General features: G+C 41.4%; 1 protein-coding gene across 2 annotated transcripts in view; it reads left to right on the top strand.

Moving 5' to 3' along the window:
- The first annotated feature begins 275 nt into the window (after positions 1–275).
- Positions 276–20,463, top strand: part of LOC411185 (Fanconi anemia group J protein) — a 63,818-nt gene continuing 43,630 nt past the window's right edge. For both annotated transcript variants that reach the window (XM_026441680.1, XM_026441679.1), the window contains exons 1-3: positions 276–458; positions 694–1,249; positions 1,323–1,434. In XM_026441680.1, the coding sequence (XP_026297465.1) occupies positions 367–458; positions 694–1,249; positions 1,323–1,434 (760 nt within the window). In that variant the 5' untranslated portion in view covers positions 276–366. The remainder of the gene's footprint in view (positions 459–693; positions 1,250–1,322; positions 1,435–20,463) is intronic.

Genomic DNA, 20,463 nt, shown 5'->3' with positions numbered 1-20,463 from the left:
AATTATTTTTGTAATGTAAAATAATTATATTTTAGAATATTTTAAATAATAGTAATAGGAAAAATTCATCTAGTCACGTGATTAGTTTGACGTTTATCAATTTTGTGCGGGAAAGTTCAATTTCGTGCGAAAAAATTAGTTATAATTTCATTATAATTTTTATTTTTTATTTATATTTTTGCAATTCTGCAATTTCATCCGTGTAAAAATATTTTTAAATTGTTATGAAAATATAATTTAAATATCGCGCTCTGACATACCATAAATTTAGAATGAAATGTAAAGGCTAGGTAAAGGCGGGAAACGCGTGTGACACGTACATAATAACCATCAGCTGTTTCTTTCCGATTTAATCAGTATCAATCGATGCTTGTGATTTGTGTAATTATAGCAGTGTTTGGATATATCACTTATACAATATTCAAGATAAAGATCGAAGAGTGGCTTGAAGAAGCAAAGTATGTAACGATACACGTGATAATGTATATAATTTTTGAGGTTATATTAGCTTGTTACTTTGTTGCTCTGACAGTTTTTTATATTTATTTTGATGACATCGTATGAATTTTATTAAAAAAGTTTTGCAATAGCATAGTATTTTTTTTTATAACTCAATAACATATATTCATTTATTTGAAAAAATATAATATTTGTGTGACACTAGTTTCCTGTGACGTATAATTTTATTTTCAGTATGAATAAATTAAGTCTAAAGAGACATCATTCGATAAGTGAAGAGTCCCAGAATGAAAGTTTTTGTTCAAAAAATTCAATCAATAATATTGAAGTGACCAGCGATGAAAGTGATAACTTGCAAAATAATAAAGGAATAGAAAGTGAAAAGAAATCTACTTCTCCAATAATTTCAAATGAAAACTATGACGAAAAGACTAGGATGAGTAAGTTTCAACAAAGTACAGACAGTGTAGAGTCAAATGAAGATGATACAGAATCTATGTTTCTTATAAATTCAAAGATTTCAATGTTTAATTGGAGTAAACAAAGATCAAAAACAAACTTAAACACGAATAATGTTGGAAAATATAGTGATTCTGATTCTTCTGATAAACATACATCTACAATATCTAAACGTAAACGTAAATATAAGAAGAAAAAGGAGCATAAGGAGAAACATTTTATAAAAAAGGAAGATACTGAAGTAGAAATACAACACGAGTTACTGATATCTGGTATTAAAGTAAAACTACCTGTAAAGCCATATTCGTGCCAGGTTGCTGTAATGAATAAAGTAAGAATATTATAATTTAAATAAGTTGATATTGAAAGGATATAGTATTGAAACATCATACCATATTTTACAGCTCATACAAGGTTGTATAAAAGGAGAGAACTGTCTTTTGGAAAGTCCAACAGGAAGTGGAAAAACCTTGGCTCTCCTCTGCGGTGTCCTGGCATGGCACGATCATTACATTGGTGAGTCAATTAATTTTTAATCAATTATAAATTACAATTATATCATAAACTTTTCCAATCAATAATAAATAATAATAAATAAATTAAAATCTATCGTTCGTGGATAAAACCATTCTTCTTAAGCTAACAATACGTACATTCTGTTCGTTTATTATTACCTACTTTATTTCATACGTTATCGAGACACTTTCATAAATTAAATGAATATGTTTGCATTTTTTATCTATTTCATTATTATTTTATTGTTATCATACAATTCGTTTTTATCATCTCGTGACAAAGAATTCTTAAACCAGAATCGCATCTCGTTAAAAATATTTCTTTTCTCATACTTTGAATTCTTGGTTATCCTGTAAATTTTAGAAATTAGAATAAGTATTCTTACCTCGATTTGTTAAAGTTTTGCTTCGTCAGAAGTTTTAGAAACGTTCATACATCGCGTTACAACGACGATGACGTACAACTGTCGCGTGAGATATGCAAAATATTATCGTTGCGTCATGTTTTTGTTGTTTAAATGATGGGAACTCGGTCGGGCGTTCGTAAAGTTTTCGGGAACTTGTTTCTGTCTTGAAATAATCTCTGGAAACGCAAGGAAAATTAACGATTTGTTTAAAACATACCCTGAAATTAATTTATATTCTATTTGCTACTTAAAAAATTCTAAGATAAAATAATGCTTATTAAAAACTTGATTTTTAAGCAATTTATTCTTTTTTTGTTGTATGTATTTTAAATAATGCAATAATAATTGAGATATTTGAGACAAGGAAAAAAGTTTCCAAGTAGTAATCATCTTCTAATTCATATTTACTGAACAGGTAAGTACTTAATCCACCTTATATCTATCACTTGGACATTAATTTCGATTAATTTAATTCATAACATCTCATGAAATCGATATTTTATTATCAAATAGAAAATAAAATTATTAAAACGATTCTGTCAAAGATAAGATACAAGATGAAAATTTTGACAATCTCTATCTTTATTCTCTCAACGAAACAAAAGAGAATTATTAAATCTAAATCTTCCGAGTATAAAAATTGAATTAGTGGCGTGCACGAGATATCAAGCGTGCGGATCAAGGGTTCAAGGAAAGGAAAGAGGACATTTAAAGAAGTTGGTTGAAACAACAACCGACTATCAACCGTTTTCCCCGCCCCGTCCTATTAATTTAAATTATTCGGTTAACCCTTACGTAGCCGGATTCCGTGCCTCCGCTTCCTCTCTCGCGGCGGTGCATGCCGCTAATTGGCCGCGATTCGCGCAATTCCTAAACAATTAGAATCAGAGTCGCGATCCTCCTCGTCGTCGACGGTACCAGGCTCGCGAAAGGACGAGGCCGTTTGTCTGTCCGTCCCGTCCCGTAATTTCGCCGCCTTCCCTTGCCTTCTTATTATTATTTCGTCATTTGCATAACGGCAATTTGTACTTTTCTTCTCTCTCTCTCTCTCTCTTTCCACTGCGGACTATCGTTACGCGGGTTTGATTTAGGGATACACGAAATAAGGAGGGGGGGGCAAGGAGGAACACGAGAAATAAGCATGGTAAGGACTCGAAATTTCCAAAGTTTTATCCTACGCGCAAGTTAATTTCGGTTTATCGAGGCAATAAATAGAAGAAATTCTAAGGGGGGGGGAGAGAAGTAATGGGGCAAGTTTCTATAACACGGATCCGCGTCGTGTGGAAACTCGAGAATGAACGAACGTTCGCCTCGAAATTTCTTCTCGATGTTTGCGCAATGTTTCGCAACGATTCGAAACGCGCACGTTTTCGTTTCGTTTGAATTATTACGACAATGTATCATCTCTGTATTCTCGTTATTTAGGGAAAGGAAGAAGGGATGGTTTGCTTTCTCCTGTCCTTTTCATTTCATTCGAATAATTAATGTAATCGATGTCTAAAAATCTTTGCTTTTTTGCGGAATTGCAATCTCGCGTGGGAAATCGTTCGAAAAATCGGAAAAAAAAAAAGATTATTGTTAGGTTTCCCCCCCCCCCCCCCCCTCGATGTAAATATCAACGCGAGAAGCGAAAGTGTATCTATAAATTGATCGTCGAAAAGGGCCAATCTCAACGTTTTATCTGATTCGTGCATAGGAAAAATGAGCGTTCCTCCTATTGACAATCGCTTCGTTTCTTATCTGACGAGAAAGAGTCGCGACGCAGACGGGCCATTGTCTCTCTGAAAATTCCTCGGGGTGAGGGGGTGTGTGTGTGGCAAACTCTCCGGACCGATGATTCAGAAACTCTTCAGGGGGTTACGTATCATTGGTCGTGATCTTAATATTCGAGTGGATCCACCAACTAAGTCTGACCGTCCTTCTTTTCTTTTATTCGTGAATCCTCTTATCGAATAAACGGAGAAATCTTCGTAGGAAGAGGAGAATTTTAATAACGAAACCATCCGTCCATTATTATCATTATTATTATCTTGTACGTTCTAAAGTTGTAAATTTCTTTTTTAAATCTATATATATTTTTTTTCCAAAAATCGACTCCTCTTATTGGATGGATATATCGATCAAATGGATCAAAATAGATCAAGAGATAATCATCACGTTTACGTTAATCAATCCTGAATTGTTCAACGTGAAAGTTGAAAATTGTTTCGACGATCGTTAAAATGTTTTCTCTTATTGAAAACGTTTTCGAAGGAGACAATTAGAACAAGCCAGGAAGCGTATCGTTCCGCTTCCGGAATCATGGATGGAACCTCCCCGTTTTCCTCTCCTCCACCTTCTCCTCCTTCGCCTCGTCCCCGTCCCCGTGACACCGCCCTCGTGAATCTGGAATTATCGGGCACGCGAAACCTCTTTCCGCTCGGCGGATCGAACGTGTCTCAGCGTGGAGGAAGGAAATCCTGGGATTAATTGGTAGTTTTCTGATTTCCAGTGTATCATTGTTGTTCCCCATTGCCAGCATACCGTTTCCAACCAGCTATCGTTGTTGTAAAAATTGTACGAGGTGTTGTACGTCGACGAGAATACAGCGAATATCCGCTCGATATAAAATTTGATACGATAATATCAAGTCTCTGAGATAGAATTAAATTTATCTTCCTTCTAATCGCTGTTTCAATTCTGTTCAATTCGACGACGAAGAATTAAGTAAGAGGGAGGCTTCGTGATTTTAAAAATGAAATTATGTGATCACTAAGAATATATTTCTTTACGTAATATCATAATATTCAATGGAACGAAATATTATGAAATGAACAAACGAAATCGAAATAATTCTAGGAAAAATCGATACGTGTTTGTTTCTCCCACAATCGTTAAAAACACATCCTTCCCTCCTAAATAATTGTAATACGCCATTCGATCAATCTCTGACACATAACAACGAAACGAAACTTTATCCTTCGATCGTTATGGAAGAAGAAGAAAGAAAAAGAAAAAAAGAATTCGTGCCCTCGAACGTGATCCGAAGAGGCGCGTGCGGATCACCTACTTTGATTTCACCACTCGTGTCGCTCGACACTCGATACGCTTTGTAGTACGCATTCGTAATTAGGCGAACGAGAGAGTGTGTGCGGCTCGATTAGCGTTAGTCATGGCAACGTGTGCTCTCCCTCCCTCCGCCCGCCCATGCACGACATGCTCCTCCATGCTTTTTTCTTCTCTCTCTCCAATTATAATTCCTTTAAACCTGCCACTGTCACGCTCCAGCACGGAGGTCGAGTGGCACTGCTAGCCGCCGAAACTCGTAGATTCGTGTGCGCCTGCAAAGAGTGGATAATAATAATAAATCATTAGGCGTAGTCGTACTCGAACCCGGTCGTGGAAGAAAAGAACGTCCCCGTTGAGTTTAATCGATACTCCAACGTTATACGATGACCATTTCCAAGGCGACATTTCGAATTCACGCTTCTTCCTTTCTTTTTTCTTCTTCTTCTTCTTTTTATTTTTTGTTTTTCGTTCTCGATATTACGGGCGCGTAATATCAAAAGGATTTGCGCGAAATAAACGGACAATATTTAATCCCCTATCGTTCCCCCTGTTATTCTATTTCCGCGTTAACCCGGTGTTGTAACGAGTTGGAAAATTTTTGGTCTTTAACGATGATTACAGGATTTCTATTTATACGTGGTATACGTTTTTTCCCCCATTTTCGTTCGGATTAAAGAGCGGTTTCCGAGGGATAGATGAAAATTTGAAATTTTCTGTAATTACGCGATCCTCGGATTTATTGTTCGAGTTTTTATATCCTTCCCCTCGTTCCGCTCCTTTTGCCCGCTATGTACTTACGTGGAATTAAAATATATGAGTTGCGGGAAGAATGGTAAATGCGGAATATTCTTCTTCTTTTTTTTTTTTGTAATTATTCCGTAGAAATGAAGGCTTCGCAAAGTTCAACTTTCCTCATCCTATTTTAAAATCAACTCTGAATTTCACGTATGACAACTCGTACACGTCATCGTCTGAATATCAATTGAATTTGAACTATATAAAAATTTCTCGAGATTTCGTCCACGTATCCTCTTTTGTATATTTAAAAAAAGAAGAAGAAGAAACAGATCGACCAACAATTTATTCCCCTTCTAGCAAAATCTGTCGCGAAGATAAAACTTGGAAGCACGAAAACTTCTTCATCCTTTCCTATCCGTTATCACGCGACAAACAAAGAAAAAAACACATTCCAAACATCTCCCCTTCTCTCGTTAATAATATTAATTAAACATCGAATCTTAAATTCCCCGTTTCACAACAACATACTTGCTTACTTTCTCCCGATGATTTATTCTCCCTCGAAAACTATTAATCAATCGCTAAAAACCCTCCTCTAATTACCAAAGAATTCGCGAAAAACGAAAACTCTTTTTCTCTTCTTGCCTAACTCGATGGCAAGGAAGACGTTGTTCCTTTAAAGGAAAGGACAAGGGTGTGGATCGGTCCGGGGAGGGGAGGAAGGGGAGGTATAAATTTCAAAAGTTTATCGCGGAATCGCATGCACCGGCTAATGTCACTTTATTACGAGGTTCGTCTCGTTCGTACGAACGAGAGTAGCAGTCGAGGAAAGTAGGGGGAGGAGAGAGGTCTGCGAGAGGGAGGGGGCATTGTGCGGGAAGGAAAGTTGGCAATAATTATCGGTGAACGGGGAATTATATATCGTGTACCGGGCAACGTCGACCCCGTCGTCGCCGTGAATCGTCTTTGCGCCTCAGCATGCAACTCGACGACGACGAATACGCTCCTCTGTGACGTTGTGACATTAATAACCCGGGTCCTCCCGGGGGCTTTTGTGCTGGGGAAGGTACCAACCGTGGTACCATCGTCGAGCACCGTTCCCAACGGTCTATATACACTGCACACACTGCTCGTGATGCAGGAATTGGGCTTGAATATATATATGTATATCGTAGGAATTGATTTTGCCTCTTCGGTTTGCCTCGGTGTTTCGTTGTAATTTTAGCGGAGAGGTGTTTAGGAGGCGCTCTTGGAATTGATTTTATTCGTTGTCGAGGTTAAATTGGAAATTTTGGTCTTGATAAGTTGAAACTTAGGAGTGTGATGGTAAAATATTTTTCTTGCGGATGATTTTGTTTCATTTTTTTAACATTTTCGTTGCGATAAAAAAAAGAAGAAGAAGAGATGTTTAAATCGATCGTCTTATTTAAAATTGAAAAATTATGTTTCAAATATATATCCGTGAAAAGTTAAAAAAGCGAGTATGATCGTCAATCTGTTTTTGACAATTGGAAAAAGGGGGAATTTTGTTTCCTTGAGGTTTTATTAAAATTTAGATATCTTGAACAAGAGTTAGTAATAGAAATCGTAACAGAGTTTTGAAATGCCGACGTTGAAATGTAGCTAAAACTAAAATCTGTTACCTTTGAAATGGAATATTTTACTGACGGCAAAAATGTTTTTTTGCCCGAGTTGGTTTTTCAAGTTATGTAACATTTTTCCGGGATCGCGTTTCTTGATGGAGTCACGTTTCTGAGAGAATTTTTCTGAAAAAGGGAATGCAAATCGTTTAAAGGGTTGGTAGGTGGTGGTAGGAAAAAGCAGAATTTTGCGAGTTTCAACTGGTGGCTCGTGAAATTTTAATAGGTTGCCAGTAGATGATATCCAATCTTGAAACGAATCTCATTTCACTTCATTCTTTCAAAGAGAGTCATCTCTAATTCTAATTTTAACATTGCTCGTTTTCTTGCCGATCCGAAATTATCACAGCAGGGATCACAAAACAAAAGAATATATTTCTAATTGAATACAATAAAAAATTTCACAAAAATACATAATTTTCTTCAAAACTTTTTCCTCCTTTTCACTATCTCTCTATAATTTAATTAATTAGATAATTAATAATAATAAATAAAACAAAAAGAAAAACGTTATCAAATCAATCCACCATTAATCATCCTGCCAATAATTCTTTTTTACAAATCTCGATCGATTCCCAATTTTCTTAAACCGCCTTTAAATCTAAAAATAAAAAACCAATTACTAAATTTTATACCAATAATCCATCTATAAAGATCAATCTTCACCTCGAAAACAAAATTATTCCTTCTTCTTCGATCGCTTTTCGAACGATTCACCCCCGATTTTCCACAATTCCTCGGTGTCAAATGGTGAGGAGCGGTTACCCTCTCCCCCCCTCCCCTCATTCATCATGGGGGAATAATCGCACAGCTATCCCTCTCCCCAACGAGAAAAATCGGTCTCGGATCTAACGTTGGCGATTCGCGAAAAAAAAGAAAGAAAGAAAGGAAGAAAGAAAGGAAGAAAGAAAGGAAAAAAGAGGACGCGGTCTGTGGAGAGGGACAAAGGGACGTGCGTCTGCCGCGAACAGAAAAGAGATGGAAATAAAGGGAGGGACGGTAGTGGAGGAATGGTGCAGGGGGCTACCCGCAGAGCACGCTACTTACTGTGGCAGCTTCACGAACGAAAGACAAAGGAAGGCCCATGCTTTCATCCGTGCCGACATTAAGGTACCTACCGTATACGCTCTTTTGGGACACAATAAGGTCCGCATGCGGGTCCAACGGATCTCACGTCTTCTACGTACGCATACGGTTTTCTTCACAATGAGAATCTCTCCTTCTCTCTCTCTCTCTTTCCTTCTCCCCTTCTCTTCTTGTCTCTTTATCTCTCCATCTCTCTCTCTCTCTCTCTCGCTCGCTCGCTTTCTCGTGTCTTCTTCCTTTGCTTTCGCCGATCCTTCTCCTCTCTCGTTCCGTCCATCTAATTCGCAAAGTATCTTGCGTGTATAATATTTCGTTTTCGAGTGTTACGTTTTGGCGTAAGAGTTAATAAGAAATGAGATTGAAAATGATTCAATTTTCTTTCCGTGTGTTTGGATTTTGATGTCTCTTAAGATTCGATAATGATGATTCGATTCTGTATTTCTGTCTCTGGTTATTCGTTATTGAAACTGAATCTTCGTCGATCGAAACCATCTTCTCGAGAATGAAAGAACAGGAAATTTAAATTATCTCTTTTTTCTTTTTTTTTTTCTTATATAGACAGCCTTTCCTGTATTAAAAAAGTGAAGTGGAGATGAATTTTTATGAAAAAATCCGATATTATTTATCGATTGATTCGATAGTGCTCCTTTCTTTTCTTTTTTTTTCTCGATTGGACCGAGGAACGATTGAGCTCCGCACAGAATAAGCAGGGACGTTCGAAATTATGAAGTTTGCAATAATAAACCGCGGTGTTCAGGGATTATGGACGAGGAGGGTGAGGGAGGGGGAGGGGAGAGGCGTAATTGATTGCGTGGCAGCGGCTAACGAGACCAATTATTCATAACCAGTCGATACGAAGATTCGAGCACGGTGAAAAAATAATACACCGGCTAATCGTTATTCTGTTTACCGATATCCATCGATATCCAGCTCTCGCTCCTCCCCTCCTCTCATAGCGGCAGCCTTTGCCAGCCTCAAATGTATTTTATTTATGCAAAGTGATATCGTTGTAAACCTATCATCGCGGTGATACACGAAATTTTTTCCAAAATATCTGATCTTAATTGCGAACGATCAAAATTTCCCTTCGAAATGAAATTTAGAGGGAAGGTTTAAATCGAAACAATCATTAATCCGAGATTTTGATCGTCAGAGATACTACATTTAACGAAAACATTTAAGTTCCAATTTTATACGTTCCTGAAAACTTTTTCAAAAATTATACATACTTCTTTAAAATACAGAAATAAATTCTACTGTGTTAACACAATCCACGAAATTTAAGTCTCGCGAAACTTTTTCAAAACGAAACCGAATACACTTGATATATCTGAAAATTGCACGTATATATAAATATTGTATTCATTACGATCATCGTCAATTTAAATTCCAATACAATTAACGAAATTAACTTTACAAAGAACTTCGTGTTTATAAAAAGCCTTTTCGAAAAATGGCACCCTTGCGGTGGATAATGGTGGAACGTTATGCAACGTACGCGGCTATTGATCGATAATAGGATGCAGAATGGTCGCGGGAGCAAAAGGTCCGCGGACAGGTCTCGGCTGTCCCGGATGGTCCCAGCCAGACGCGGAAGATAAGGGACCCCCCAAAGGTATGGCGTGCGCCGCCGGTTCCCAACCAGTCCTGAACTCCTCTCTCGGGTGGTCCTCGACGTTCTCTCTGGGCCCCTCTCCGCCCTTTATACGGACCCCATCCTCCACCCCTCTACGTCTTTTCCACGCTGCTCCTCGATTCTCTCTCTCCCTCTCTCCTTCTCCTCTTCCCTCCCCTCGACGATGATGATTCGTCCGTTTCCGTGCCTCGTTCTTTCTGCGCTTTCACTCCACCTTAAGATTCTTTCGCCAAGGCGACGATAGAGGGCGAGAACAACGCTCGCAAGAGCATTTCTTAATCACGAGTTTACTTGGATTTAAATATCTATCCGAATCAAGGCTTCAAAATTTTCTCGAGGCGAGGAAATGTATTCCACTTTATTATTATATTATATTTTGTATAATTTAATTGATAGAAAATGTACAAGATGTAAATCCCTTCCGCGATAAGAAATATTTTCGGTCGATTCCCTGGAAACGGATGGGCGAAACAAAGGGCGCGGGGCGGTGTCGTTTGAGGAGGGAACGAATTTCTGGAACGGCGGATTAAAAGAATCGTAGGGGGGTCCAAGGGATAGAGATCCTCCTCGGAGGCCGGAGGAGCCTATCTGGAATCGTTATAGCCCTGCACAACTCCTGGAACAGCCGATTCCTGGACCACTGGTCTCCTCTTGCAGGGCGCGCAGGGAATTACGTAAGACCGCGGCTCCTCGCCCGGAATCTTGCAGGGGCGGCGCTTTTTGAATCGCGAATCCTTTCTCGGAAGCGGATGCCGGCCAACCGATGCGTGCGATCGAGGAGTCCCTTCCTAGTAGTCTCACCGCTGTGAAATTTGAAAAATTGAACGCCTTCACTGGAAAAGAAGAAATTCGAGCAATCTTTTATTACGTAGATCCCTTTAAGATTCTGTTCATCGTTAGAAGTGTAAAAAGTTTCTTCCAACCAATTTCCATAAAAAGCATCCCGTGAATCCCCTTTGCCGAGTTAATGAAAAATGACGCGCGGATGCATAAACCGAGTCGGGAGATAAATTGACTGTGGCCTTGAATGATCCCTCCCCCCCGCCCGCTCGCCGGCTCGGACGAATTCGACCGCGCATTCCCCGATGTAATTCACGTGGAATCGATCCACGCGCGGGGATATATTCGGAAACGACGTGCCGCCCGTTTTTTCGGCCGCTCGGACGGACGGAAATCGTTGCGCAGGTAAATTGCGGCCGCCGATTCACGCCGATGCGACCAATTTTTCCCCGTCGCCGTTTTTTCGCTTTCTCGCTTCCTTCTCGTATCTCGCGTACCCCACTCCACCCCTCTCTCCTGCGGTGATGCGCTGCAAGAAAGGAGAGGGAAGGAAAGGTGGAAATGGGATTGGAAAGAGAGATGTGATTGAAGAAAGAAGGGATAAAGGGTTCGACTCTCGAGGTGATTTAACGTTGTTTATTTGATCCGTGAGTTGAGTTCGATTCGAGTGGAATTTCTTCTTCTTTTCTTTTTCTTGATTTTTGAAGATGTGAAAGACGATATCTTTGTTAGTGAATGATTAAATGGAGAATATGAGAATTTTCATCGTATAACATTTGAAATACAATGATTTCATACGAAGGAGAAAATTTTCTTCGAGTTTTTTTTAAATTTGTGAAAATACGTGTATCTCTGCTCTTGGATTATCAGACGATTTTCATTTCGGGACGAGAGTGTAAACGAATTTGCATATTCTCGAAAAAAGGAATCTCGAGAAAAACTTGGGGAGTCACGCAAAGTCGGTTTCGAATTAATAAAAATTCGAAAAAAAGGAGGGGGAGGAATGGAAGGAGATCGAGATCGTTTATTTCCACTCGCCGCCTAATTAGATTTAATTGGCGTGCGCCAAAGATCATCGTAATCCCGACTTTTTTTTTTTTTTTCAACTCGGCATAATTCAGCGGTAAAACGCGTACGCGAATGCCGGGCGAATCGCCGCGCCATCTGAATTTCCAATCAGATGGATCCACGGACAGGACGGGCAGAAAAACCTTCCCACGCCGTCCGATTTCTCGATTAACTTTCGAATCGAAACGAGTCGAACGAGAGAAAGCGAGAGAAAAAAAGTAAATAAATAAATAAAGGAAAATTGGGGGAAGGGAAAAAAGTGCAAAAAAAAAAGGAGGGAGAGAAAGAGAGAAAGAAGAGAGAGAAAGGTTATCGAGTCTCGCGAGATTGTTTATCCGATCGATTTTTATTTCCAATCTTTCCCGTTCGGAATACGGAAGCGTGGAGCGCGGGCAACTCAGTTTGCCGAATTACAGGGGAGGGGGAAACGTCTAAATAAATAAATTGTTGATGGGCGACGCGTTCGATCGAACAGCGTCAATCAATCGGCTTTTTAATCGTCACTGTAACGCTCCAATTCCGCGAGGATTTCACCCGTGCGTTCCGTTCGCGCTAGAAACGAAGGGGTTTTTTTTCGACCGCAGACACTGCAAATCCCCTGCTTCCCCGAATTAACGGAATCGAAATTTCGATCGTTTCGATTCGAGCAAGGCTTCTCGATCCTATGCCGTGTGTGTGTGTCCCACTTTGCCTCCTGCGTTTTGTTTTTTTTTTTTTTCCACCCCTCTGGAGCCGAGGTTTACTGTGTTCAACGATATAAAAATAGTTTGTTTCCCCCTCCCCCCCTCGACTAAACGGAACGAAAAAGAAATATTCGTGGATCGCGTGAAACGCTTCGCTTTTTTCCACTTCCTTTTTTCTTCTTCTTCCGTTTTTCATTCTCTCTCTCTTTTTTTTATTTCAAAGAGATACGTGTTTGGACGACCGAGTGAAAAGTTTTCGATAATCCAGCGTCTTTTCGCTTCTTTATTTTAATATTCCATAATTGATTCAACAATATCACGATTTTTCAATGCAACGTATAAATTTCTTCCATTCGTCTTATCTCAAGAAGAAGATCCAGTTCACTTGCTTCCTCTCTCTCTCTCCTTTTAAATCAGCTTCAAGTTATCGTTTCCATTTGCTTAAACGTTGCTTCCTCCTTTCATTAAACCCATTCTATTGTACAAGAAAAAAACTTGGAAGGAATTCGAAACTTTTCGGTCGATCATCCAATACAACGTATATTCCCAGCCGATTCGATCGCGTGTCCTGGTCCCAGCGTTTCATTATCGGAAGCTTCCCCGATCGAGCATCGAGAGTGCGGGGCCCGTGCCGCTTGGGAAGAAACGAAACAGGAAGGGGAGGAAGAAGAGAGAAAGAGAGAGAGAGAGAAGACGGGCGACACCCTCTCGATCCCGGTTAGTTAAGTGCAGAAACTTCTCCCGCGCATTCTGCGCGCTCCTCCTCCCCTCCCCTCCCCCCGGCCCCCTGAAGCGGCCATACAAATTTATGGCGTGCATACGCACAATATGCGTGCACACGACGTTAAACAAAAGCGATAGCGCGGCGGCGTGCGTGTCGGTGTGCGCGTTCGCGCGGCTTTTTGCGCGTGCGTGCACACCGGGGATCATGAATATGTATGGGTCTCTTTGCGGAAGATATGCGCGTGTCCTTTTTCCACCAGCGTGTGTGCGTAAGATCAAAGGATGCCGCCCACCTTCTTTCTCTCCTCTCCCTTCCTCCCTCCGCTTGTCTTCGTTCCTCCGCCGCGGCTAATCGACCCCCTCCCTCGTTACGCTCAACCCCCCTCTCTTTCTCTTGCTCAGTCTACCTTTTTCCATCGCAAAAATCACGTCTCACTCTCACTCTCGCGCAGTATATATCTCTTCTCTCTCTCCCTGCGGTTCCTCTTGCTCCGCGCCGCCTGTCAACTCACCCTCCTCCTCCTCCGCTTCTCTCGTCAACTTCATTCGCGCGAGTGTACATTACGCGAGCTTGTGCTTGCTGTCTCTCTCTCTTTCGTTTCTTCTTCTATCTCGAGTTGCGCGAGGAACGTGGTCGGGCGCGATTTTCTTCGCAGGGGGAATTTATCAGAATTTATAATTTGCCGTAATCGCCGCTCGTGAGGATGAAGATTGCAAGATTGCGTTGTATGTAATGGAGAGATGCTTCTTGTGTTTTCGTTGACGATTTGTATATATGAGGATTTTTTCGTGGGATTTTGAGAGGGAAATTGGAGTTGAACTGGTAAATGAAGTTGATAAGGGAATGAACTATTCTTTCGAGTTCAGTAGAGATACAATGTATACAATTTTGATAATTGAATAGGTTTGGTACAATTCGAGCTCTCCGTTTATTTCTACGATAAAAGTTGGTGCGTTTAATGCTTGTGTCAATTCTTGTTCTTTTCAATATTTTTAGATAAGAAATATTTCCAGATATCAAAATGTGTATAAAGAAACGAAAATATTTCTCTATTTTTGTCAAGTATATCGATCTGAAATTGTGCCTGGAAAACTCGTGTGTTCGTGGATATTTCAAAAAGTGGAGATAATATACATTAATATCCATGAGTCGATTTAACAATGGGGTTAGAATCTCGGTGAAAGTTTCCTTCCCTATTTATTTCAGGAAAGTTCGTGGGGAACGGGTTGAAAAACCCGGTTCCAGGGATAGATTTCTTCATTTAGGTTCGGATAGGTCTTCGTAAGTCTATTGAAGTTATCGATGTACCCGCATCGGAAAATCTTGTTCAAAATATACTTCGTGAAAACTTTCAAGTACCGCGAATTAAGTACAAGGGAGCATTGCGATCTTTTTGCGAACACGCGTGCGAGCCGTGCTGCAAGTTTCTCGTCGGTGTGTTGTTGGTCTTCCTTTTTTATCGCCATCCTCGCGCAACTTTAAAGCACCGTGAACCTATTTCGATCTCACGTGCCGAAGAAAGCCTTTCTCAAACTTTATTCAGCCGCATTCCTCTCCGAATAACCATCTCAATTTTCTTTCTTCCTCGTTGCATCCTTATCTAACCGATTGATCGAAATTAATAATTCGAATCGAAGAACAGAAAGTTCGAATCGATACTCACACGCGATTCAATTAATCTATCTCCTAATTCCCTTAATTATCCTCGATATGACTTCTCAAGAACCTTTCAGCTTCCGCACTTTCGTCAATATTTCACGAAATTCCACCATTTTCCCTCCAAACATCTACACACATTCCTCATCATTTATCATTTTCCTCCATCGTTCGACTATACACGATTGTATTTATATATAAATAGAACTAGGTGAGAAAATTCTTCTTCGCCAAATAACGAGTGTCTAGCGGTCGATTGCGAAACGGAAGCGGGCCTCCGTTCGGCGAATAATGCGCCCACAGCCGCGAAGAATCGTCGAACGCGGCGCGGAAGCGGATGCTAATTAATGACCCTTAATTCTCTTAATTGGTCACTGCTATCACGGCGATCCACGAGCACTCGTCGTCCCGCTCGTACTCTTTTTCAGAGGGAGGGAGAGAGAGAGTTGCTTTCGAGCCTTCCACGCTTTCCCACACTCGACTGGCCACGGATCGATCCCTCCGCAGGACCCCCACGATTAATTTTTCAAGGTCACGAATTTTCTCATCGCGCCCTGTCCACCGCGCTCGGCCGCGGTACGCGTGCCTCCATCTCGCGGTGGCGCCGCCAAGCTCGTGGCGGGGTTAGCCTGGAACAGAACCCTGTATATACGCGGTGTTTAATTAAAATTCATCTGGAACCTGAGCTTTTAAATTTTTATATAACTGTATTTGAAAAATATTTTAAACGGTGGTGTTCGTAGATTCTACTATTTGCATTTCAGAAGCGAAACGTCGTAGAATGGAAATCTTGAAATTCAGAAAATAAGATAAAGAGGGGCAGTTATTTTATCGAAATGTGATCGTAAAGAAGAAATGAGTATTGTATACTTTTGGAAATAAATATTTTCGTTTGAAAATAAGATAATTGAATATATTAATTCAAAGTAAAGAAGATGATCTTCACGAATAATTCAAATTAAAAAGAAAAAATAAATGCATAAGAAATTAAGATATTTTCGCGATCAACATTCGTCGAATACTATTAATTTTGATCGAAGGAAAGGATAAGTAATCATGATATTCGATAATAATTTTCACAGATTTGTATCTACAAATATTTTACGTAATTCCACCCACATTTTCACTTAATTCTCTTCCGAATTAATCTAATTAACTTTAAATGCAGGCCGACGAAGACTTACTTTTCTTACCTCTTATTTTAACTTATTTTAACTAAAACCAATTCGAATTCAAATAAAAACTAGATAGATTCAATCCTAATTTAAAGCTACACACGAAATCTAATCGATATCACGAAATTCTTCTTCTACTCATTTACACACCTTCACCAATTCTCCCTCGAATCGAACGCTCCTCCCGCGCTCGAAAGTTTAAATAAAAAGAAAAAAGATAGGCGAGGATCACTTTTCCCCTTTGAATCCACCAATTCAAAGGGAAAAACGGAACGACCAAATAATCCAATCTGTTTCCAATAATTTGATATATTCTTCGCCTCCTCGACTCCTCTTTTGATACGACCTGTACGAGTGGTGGTGCGCCACTCCAAGTTCAGCCCAAGCGAAGATTATACTCCCCGTAGGAGGCAGGAAAAAGCTTATCGCGACGTCTCCGTTTTGCGCATGCAGAGAGCCGAAGGGGTTGAAAGCGGGAGGGGTTGGGGTTGGGGCGAGGGAAGGAGGGGGTGGAAGTGGCTGGTCGTGGGCGTTCGCGGTGCATCCGGTAGGAGGTACGTCGACGACAATGGAAATTAAAAATGCGGGTGGAAAGGAGCCGGGGTATAAGAGTGGAACGACTCCAGGCTTCCTCCAGGATCCCAGGATATTCCCCGAGCGTGGAAAACAATGCCGCCTTCGCGTCGCTGCGCCCTCCAATGCACCGCGTCGATGAACTTCCATGAAAACTACGTTCGAATATTTATCCCTTTCTCCTCTCCCCTCGCCCCTACAGCCACGCGCTTTTGTCTGGGTTTCGGCTCTCCCTTGGTCCCGATGTCTGCTCGTATCGGGAAACTTTGCGACCATCGAGAGCCTCGTTTCGAATCTGTTTAATCCGTTCTTTCTTCTCTCTCTCTCTTTTTTTTCTGATACGGTTTTCTCCTTTTATCCGAAAGATTCAACATTTCGAGGAACGATGCGACGCGATTACTTCAATTTCCACACTTGGTTAACATTTGGACGTGGATTTTGATCGTTTCGAGACGCTTGACGAAATTTAAACTCGTTGTCGTAAATTGGAATTTCGAGAATGTTTTGCTTTGTATTTATCGGCGAGAATTGTTGCAAAAGTGATACCAGTGTTTGACAGAGATTAGGATTAAAATTATTTTCCGAGAAATTAGTTTCTTTGGAAAGAATTCCTTTTTTTTCTCGTATTCGGAATTATTTAACGAAGAATGAAAATTTTCATCGAGTCGAAAGAGTGACACGTTTAAAATCGTCCAACTTTTCGAAAGAATATTTTCAAATCCCCACAATTCTCCAGGATAAAGAAACTACGGGAAAGAATAACCGAACGAAATTGAAATATCCTCGAAGAAGAAGCGTTAATCTCGACAATATCCAACAACTCGAGCATAACGTAACAATTACATCAATCTCGATTAGAAAACCAGAAGAAAACTGTCCGAAAGAGAAAGTGTACGATTATTCCTACGATCAAATAATGATTTCCAGATCAAATAATGATCCTCCTCTCCGTAGAATAAGAAGGAACACGTCCGTGTTGCGGTAAATTTGACGACCACTCGCGTCTCCCTTACTTTACTTATACCCTCCTCCCCTCTCCCCCAATCCTCTCCACCCTCCTATCCACACGCACGAAGATGCTCTCTCTATCGTGCGCCGTCAGATACGCACGTGTCGTCAGGCTCTTCATCGGCCTTCCTCTCGCCCCCTCCTCCTCCCGTGTATAAGGCGAAAGCGTGTGCACGTGATGCGCCCGCTCGTACGGAGCGAAACCGCCCCGTGCCACGCCGCTAATTAACTGATTCTCATTACGCGGCGCGCTGTACGATGCCCGCGTTTAATGAGACCACCACCGGTACGGCGCACTCGGGCTTCACTCGGGGAAAGGCATTTGACCACTCGATGGGAATTTGTTATGATAATATCGATCGGACGGGAGACACGACCGGCCAACCAGCCAGCCAGCCAGCCAGCCCCTGCTTCGTGTCCCTTAACGAGAGACGGCTGGCTTCCATTTTGTTTTGCGCCGACGGGAAACGCGCGTAGATGCTTTCCTTCCTTTCTCCTTTTCGTGTCGAGAGACGCGGTCGCTTTTGGACGATATTTGGATGATTGGAAGTTGAGGAATTTTTCGTTGGTTATTTTTTTTTTTCGTGTCGAGACACGCGATTTTGGACGATATTTAAATGATTGGAAGTTGGGGAATTTTTCGTTGGTTATTTTTTTTTTTTCGTGTCGAGAAACGCGATTTTGGACGATATTTGGATGATTGGAAGTTGGGGAATTTTTCGTTGGTTACTTTTTTTTTTCGTGTCGAGAGACGCGATTTTGGACGATATTTGGATGATTGGAAGTTGGGGAATTTTTCGTTGGTTATTTTTTTTTTTCGTGTCGAGAGACGCGATTTTGGACGATATTTAAATGATTGGAAGTTGGGGAATTTTTCGTTGGTTATTTTTTTTTTTTGGAGGAGGGAGGTAGTTGGTTTTTAGGAGATTAAGAAGGGAAGTTTGAATTATTTGAAATTGGTACGGTGGACGGGAGTTTGGAAATTTTTTTAAATCGGTCTTAAATCGGTTATTTCTCGATTATTTTGCCCGTTTAAACGGGGGATAAATTATCAGCGATATATTATTTGCCCGCGCACAAGGTGTTGAAAGCTATCGAGTTAATATTTGCAAGGTATTCGATATTCGAAAAGGTATCCGCGATTTGTTTGCCCGCCCGCCGACGAGTAATTTGCATCGACGCCTGAATTGAACGGCGCCCGATTAATCGAGAATTAAATATTACATTTAATAAATCCAGGAAGAGGATTAACACCGTGTGTCATGCCTTTAATACCGGGTTAACTGTGCCGCGTTATTAAACACCGTCACCCCTCGAAAATTACCCCTTTCCCCGTTACCGCGTTTTCCAAAAACTTGCGCATTACTAGTCATTAAATTTATTTAACTTACAATTATGCTATATTCATACGTATAATCGAAAAATTCGAATCACAACAACCCTTGTGAAGAAAAACCACGCGTTTTCCCTCTCCATTTCTCGCGAAAATCCAACCGAACAGTCTCAAGAAAGAAAAGTCGAGGAGAAAAAGAAAAAAAGCTTCCAACGCTTCCAATTTCTTCGTACGTTGCACGCTCTCTGAAAAAGAAAAAAAAAGGAGAGAAACACCATCGTTTCCATCCCGGAAGCGAAGCAAGCGCAGACCGTGTATCGATCCTCCTCGATCGATCCACCGCGGATCTATCTACCTCCGCGACGGTTCCTCCGACTAACCGGATGCATAGGAAGAGGGATCGAGCCGCGGCGGATGGCATTCGTCGCTCGACTTGGCCTCTCTTTGTCGAGGACCCGATGGTCTCTCCTCCATCACACGCCAAATGCCCATGTACATTGTCCTTCTAGCCAGCAAGGATCCTCAATTCCCATTGGGCGAAAACCGTCACAGCCACCACGCCCATCTGGCCTTCTGTATATAGTGGCTCACCTATATAGCTCTCGAAGAGGAACAGGGACAGGGAGAACTCTCCCCCCTGAGAGAAGAACAACTTCTCTCTCTCTCTCTCTCTCCTTTCCACCTCATCCACCACGTGTGCCTTCCCCTAGTGTACACGCTCCTTTCTTATTTTTGCCCGTGTGCGTTTCCCTCCTTGCACATGCACATCCTCTCCTCGCCCTCTTCCTCTGTGCACACCCCACACCACCCTTCTTTTCTCCGCTCCGACTCTGCTCTCTTGCCACGCCGCTCCTCTTATTCGGTTCCGTTTCCAGCCCGAGGGACCGGGAGAGTCTCCGTGGAGAGCGACGTGGAACGATGAAGAGCGTAGAACCGGGGATTCAGGCTACCCTCGCGCAAACAGAGAGAAAGAGAGAGGGAGAGAGAGTTATTAGCGAGGGCTGCGAGCCGCGGACGCGGATCTATTTGTATTCCTTTGTCGCGGGGATCACCGATCACCCTCCTCGAGAGATAACGAGAGAGGAAATATTCGGAATCGAGTGGACGATTATGCGATTACATTTGAATAATTTGCGCGGCGTGGATTGGGTCCAGGGTGGAGAGGGTGGTGGAGGGTTTTGGATTCGCGGTTGCCGATCGATGGCGTTGCGATTGCTCCTCTTTCGATCTGTGGACGAAACATCGAGAAAGGAATTGGAGGGATTCTTGGACAACGAGAGAGAGATTTTCTGGCGCGATACGCTTGTTCGCTGGGAACCAACGGATCGAGTCTCTCGCTGAGCCGATTCTAGGAGGGACAAGGCGCATTCTAGGAGCAGTGATGAGTTTTTCGAGTGGCGGCCGACCCGTTTGTTGTTGAACACATGTGAAGGAGGACGTGGCTACTCTAGACTTTCGTCTAGCTGACCGTTACT

The sequence above is a fragment of the Apis mellifera genome, linkage group LG7, assembly GCF_003254395.2.
Source record: "Apis mellifera strain DH4 linkage group LG7, Amel_HAv3.1, whole genome shotgun sequence".
In the NCBI taxonomy this organism is placed as follows: Eukaryota; Metazoa; Arthropoda; class Insecta; order Hymenoptera; family Apidae; genus Apis; species Apis mellifera.
This window is presented reverse-complemented; position numbering and strand designations above follow the sequence as displayed.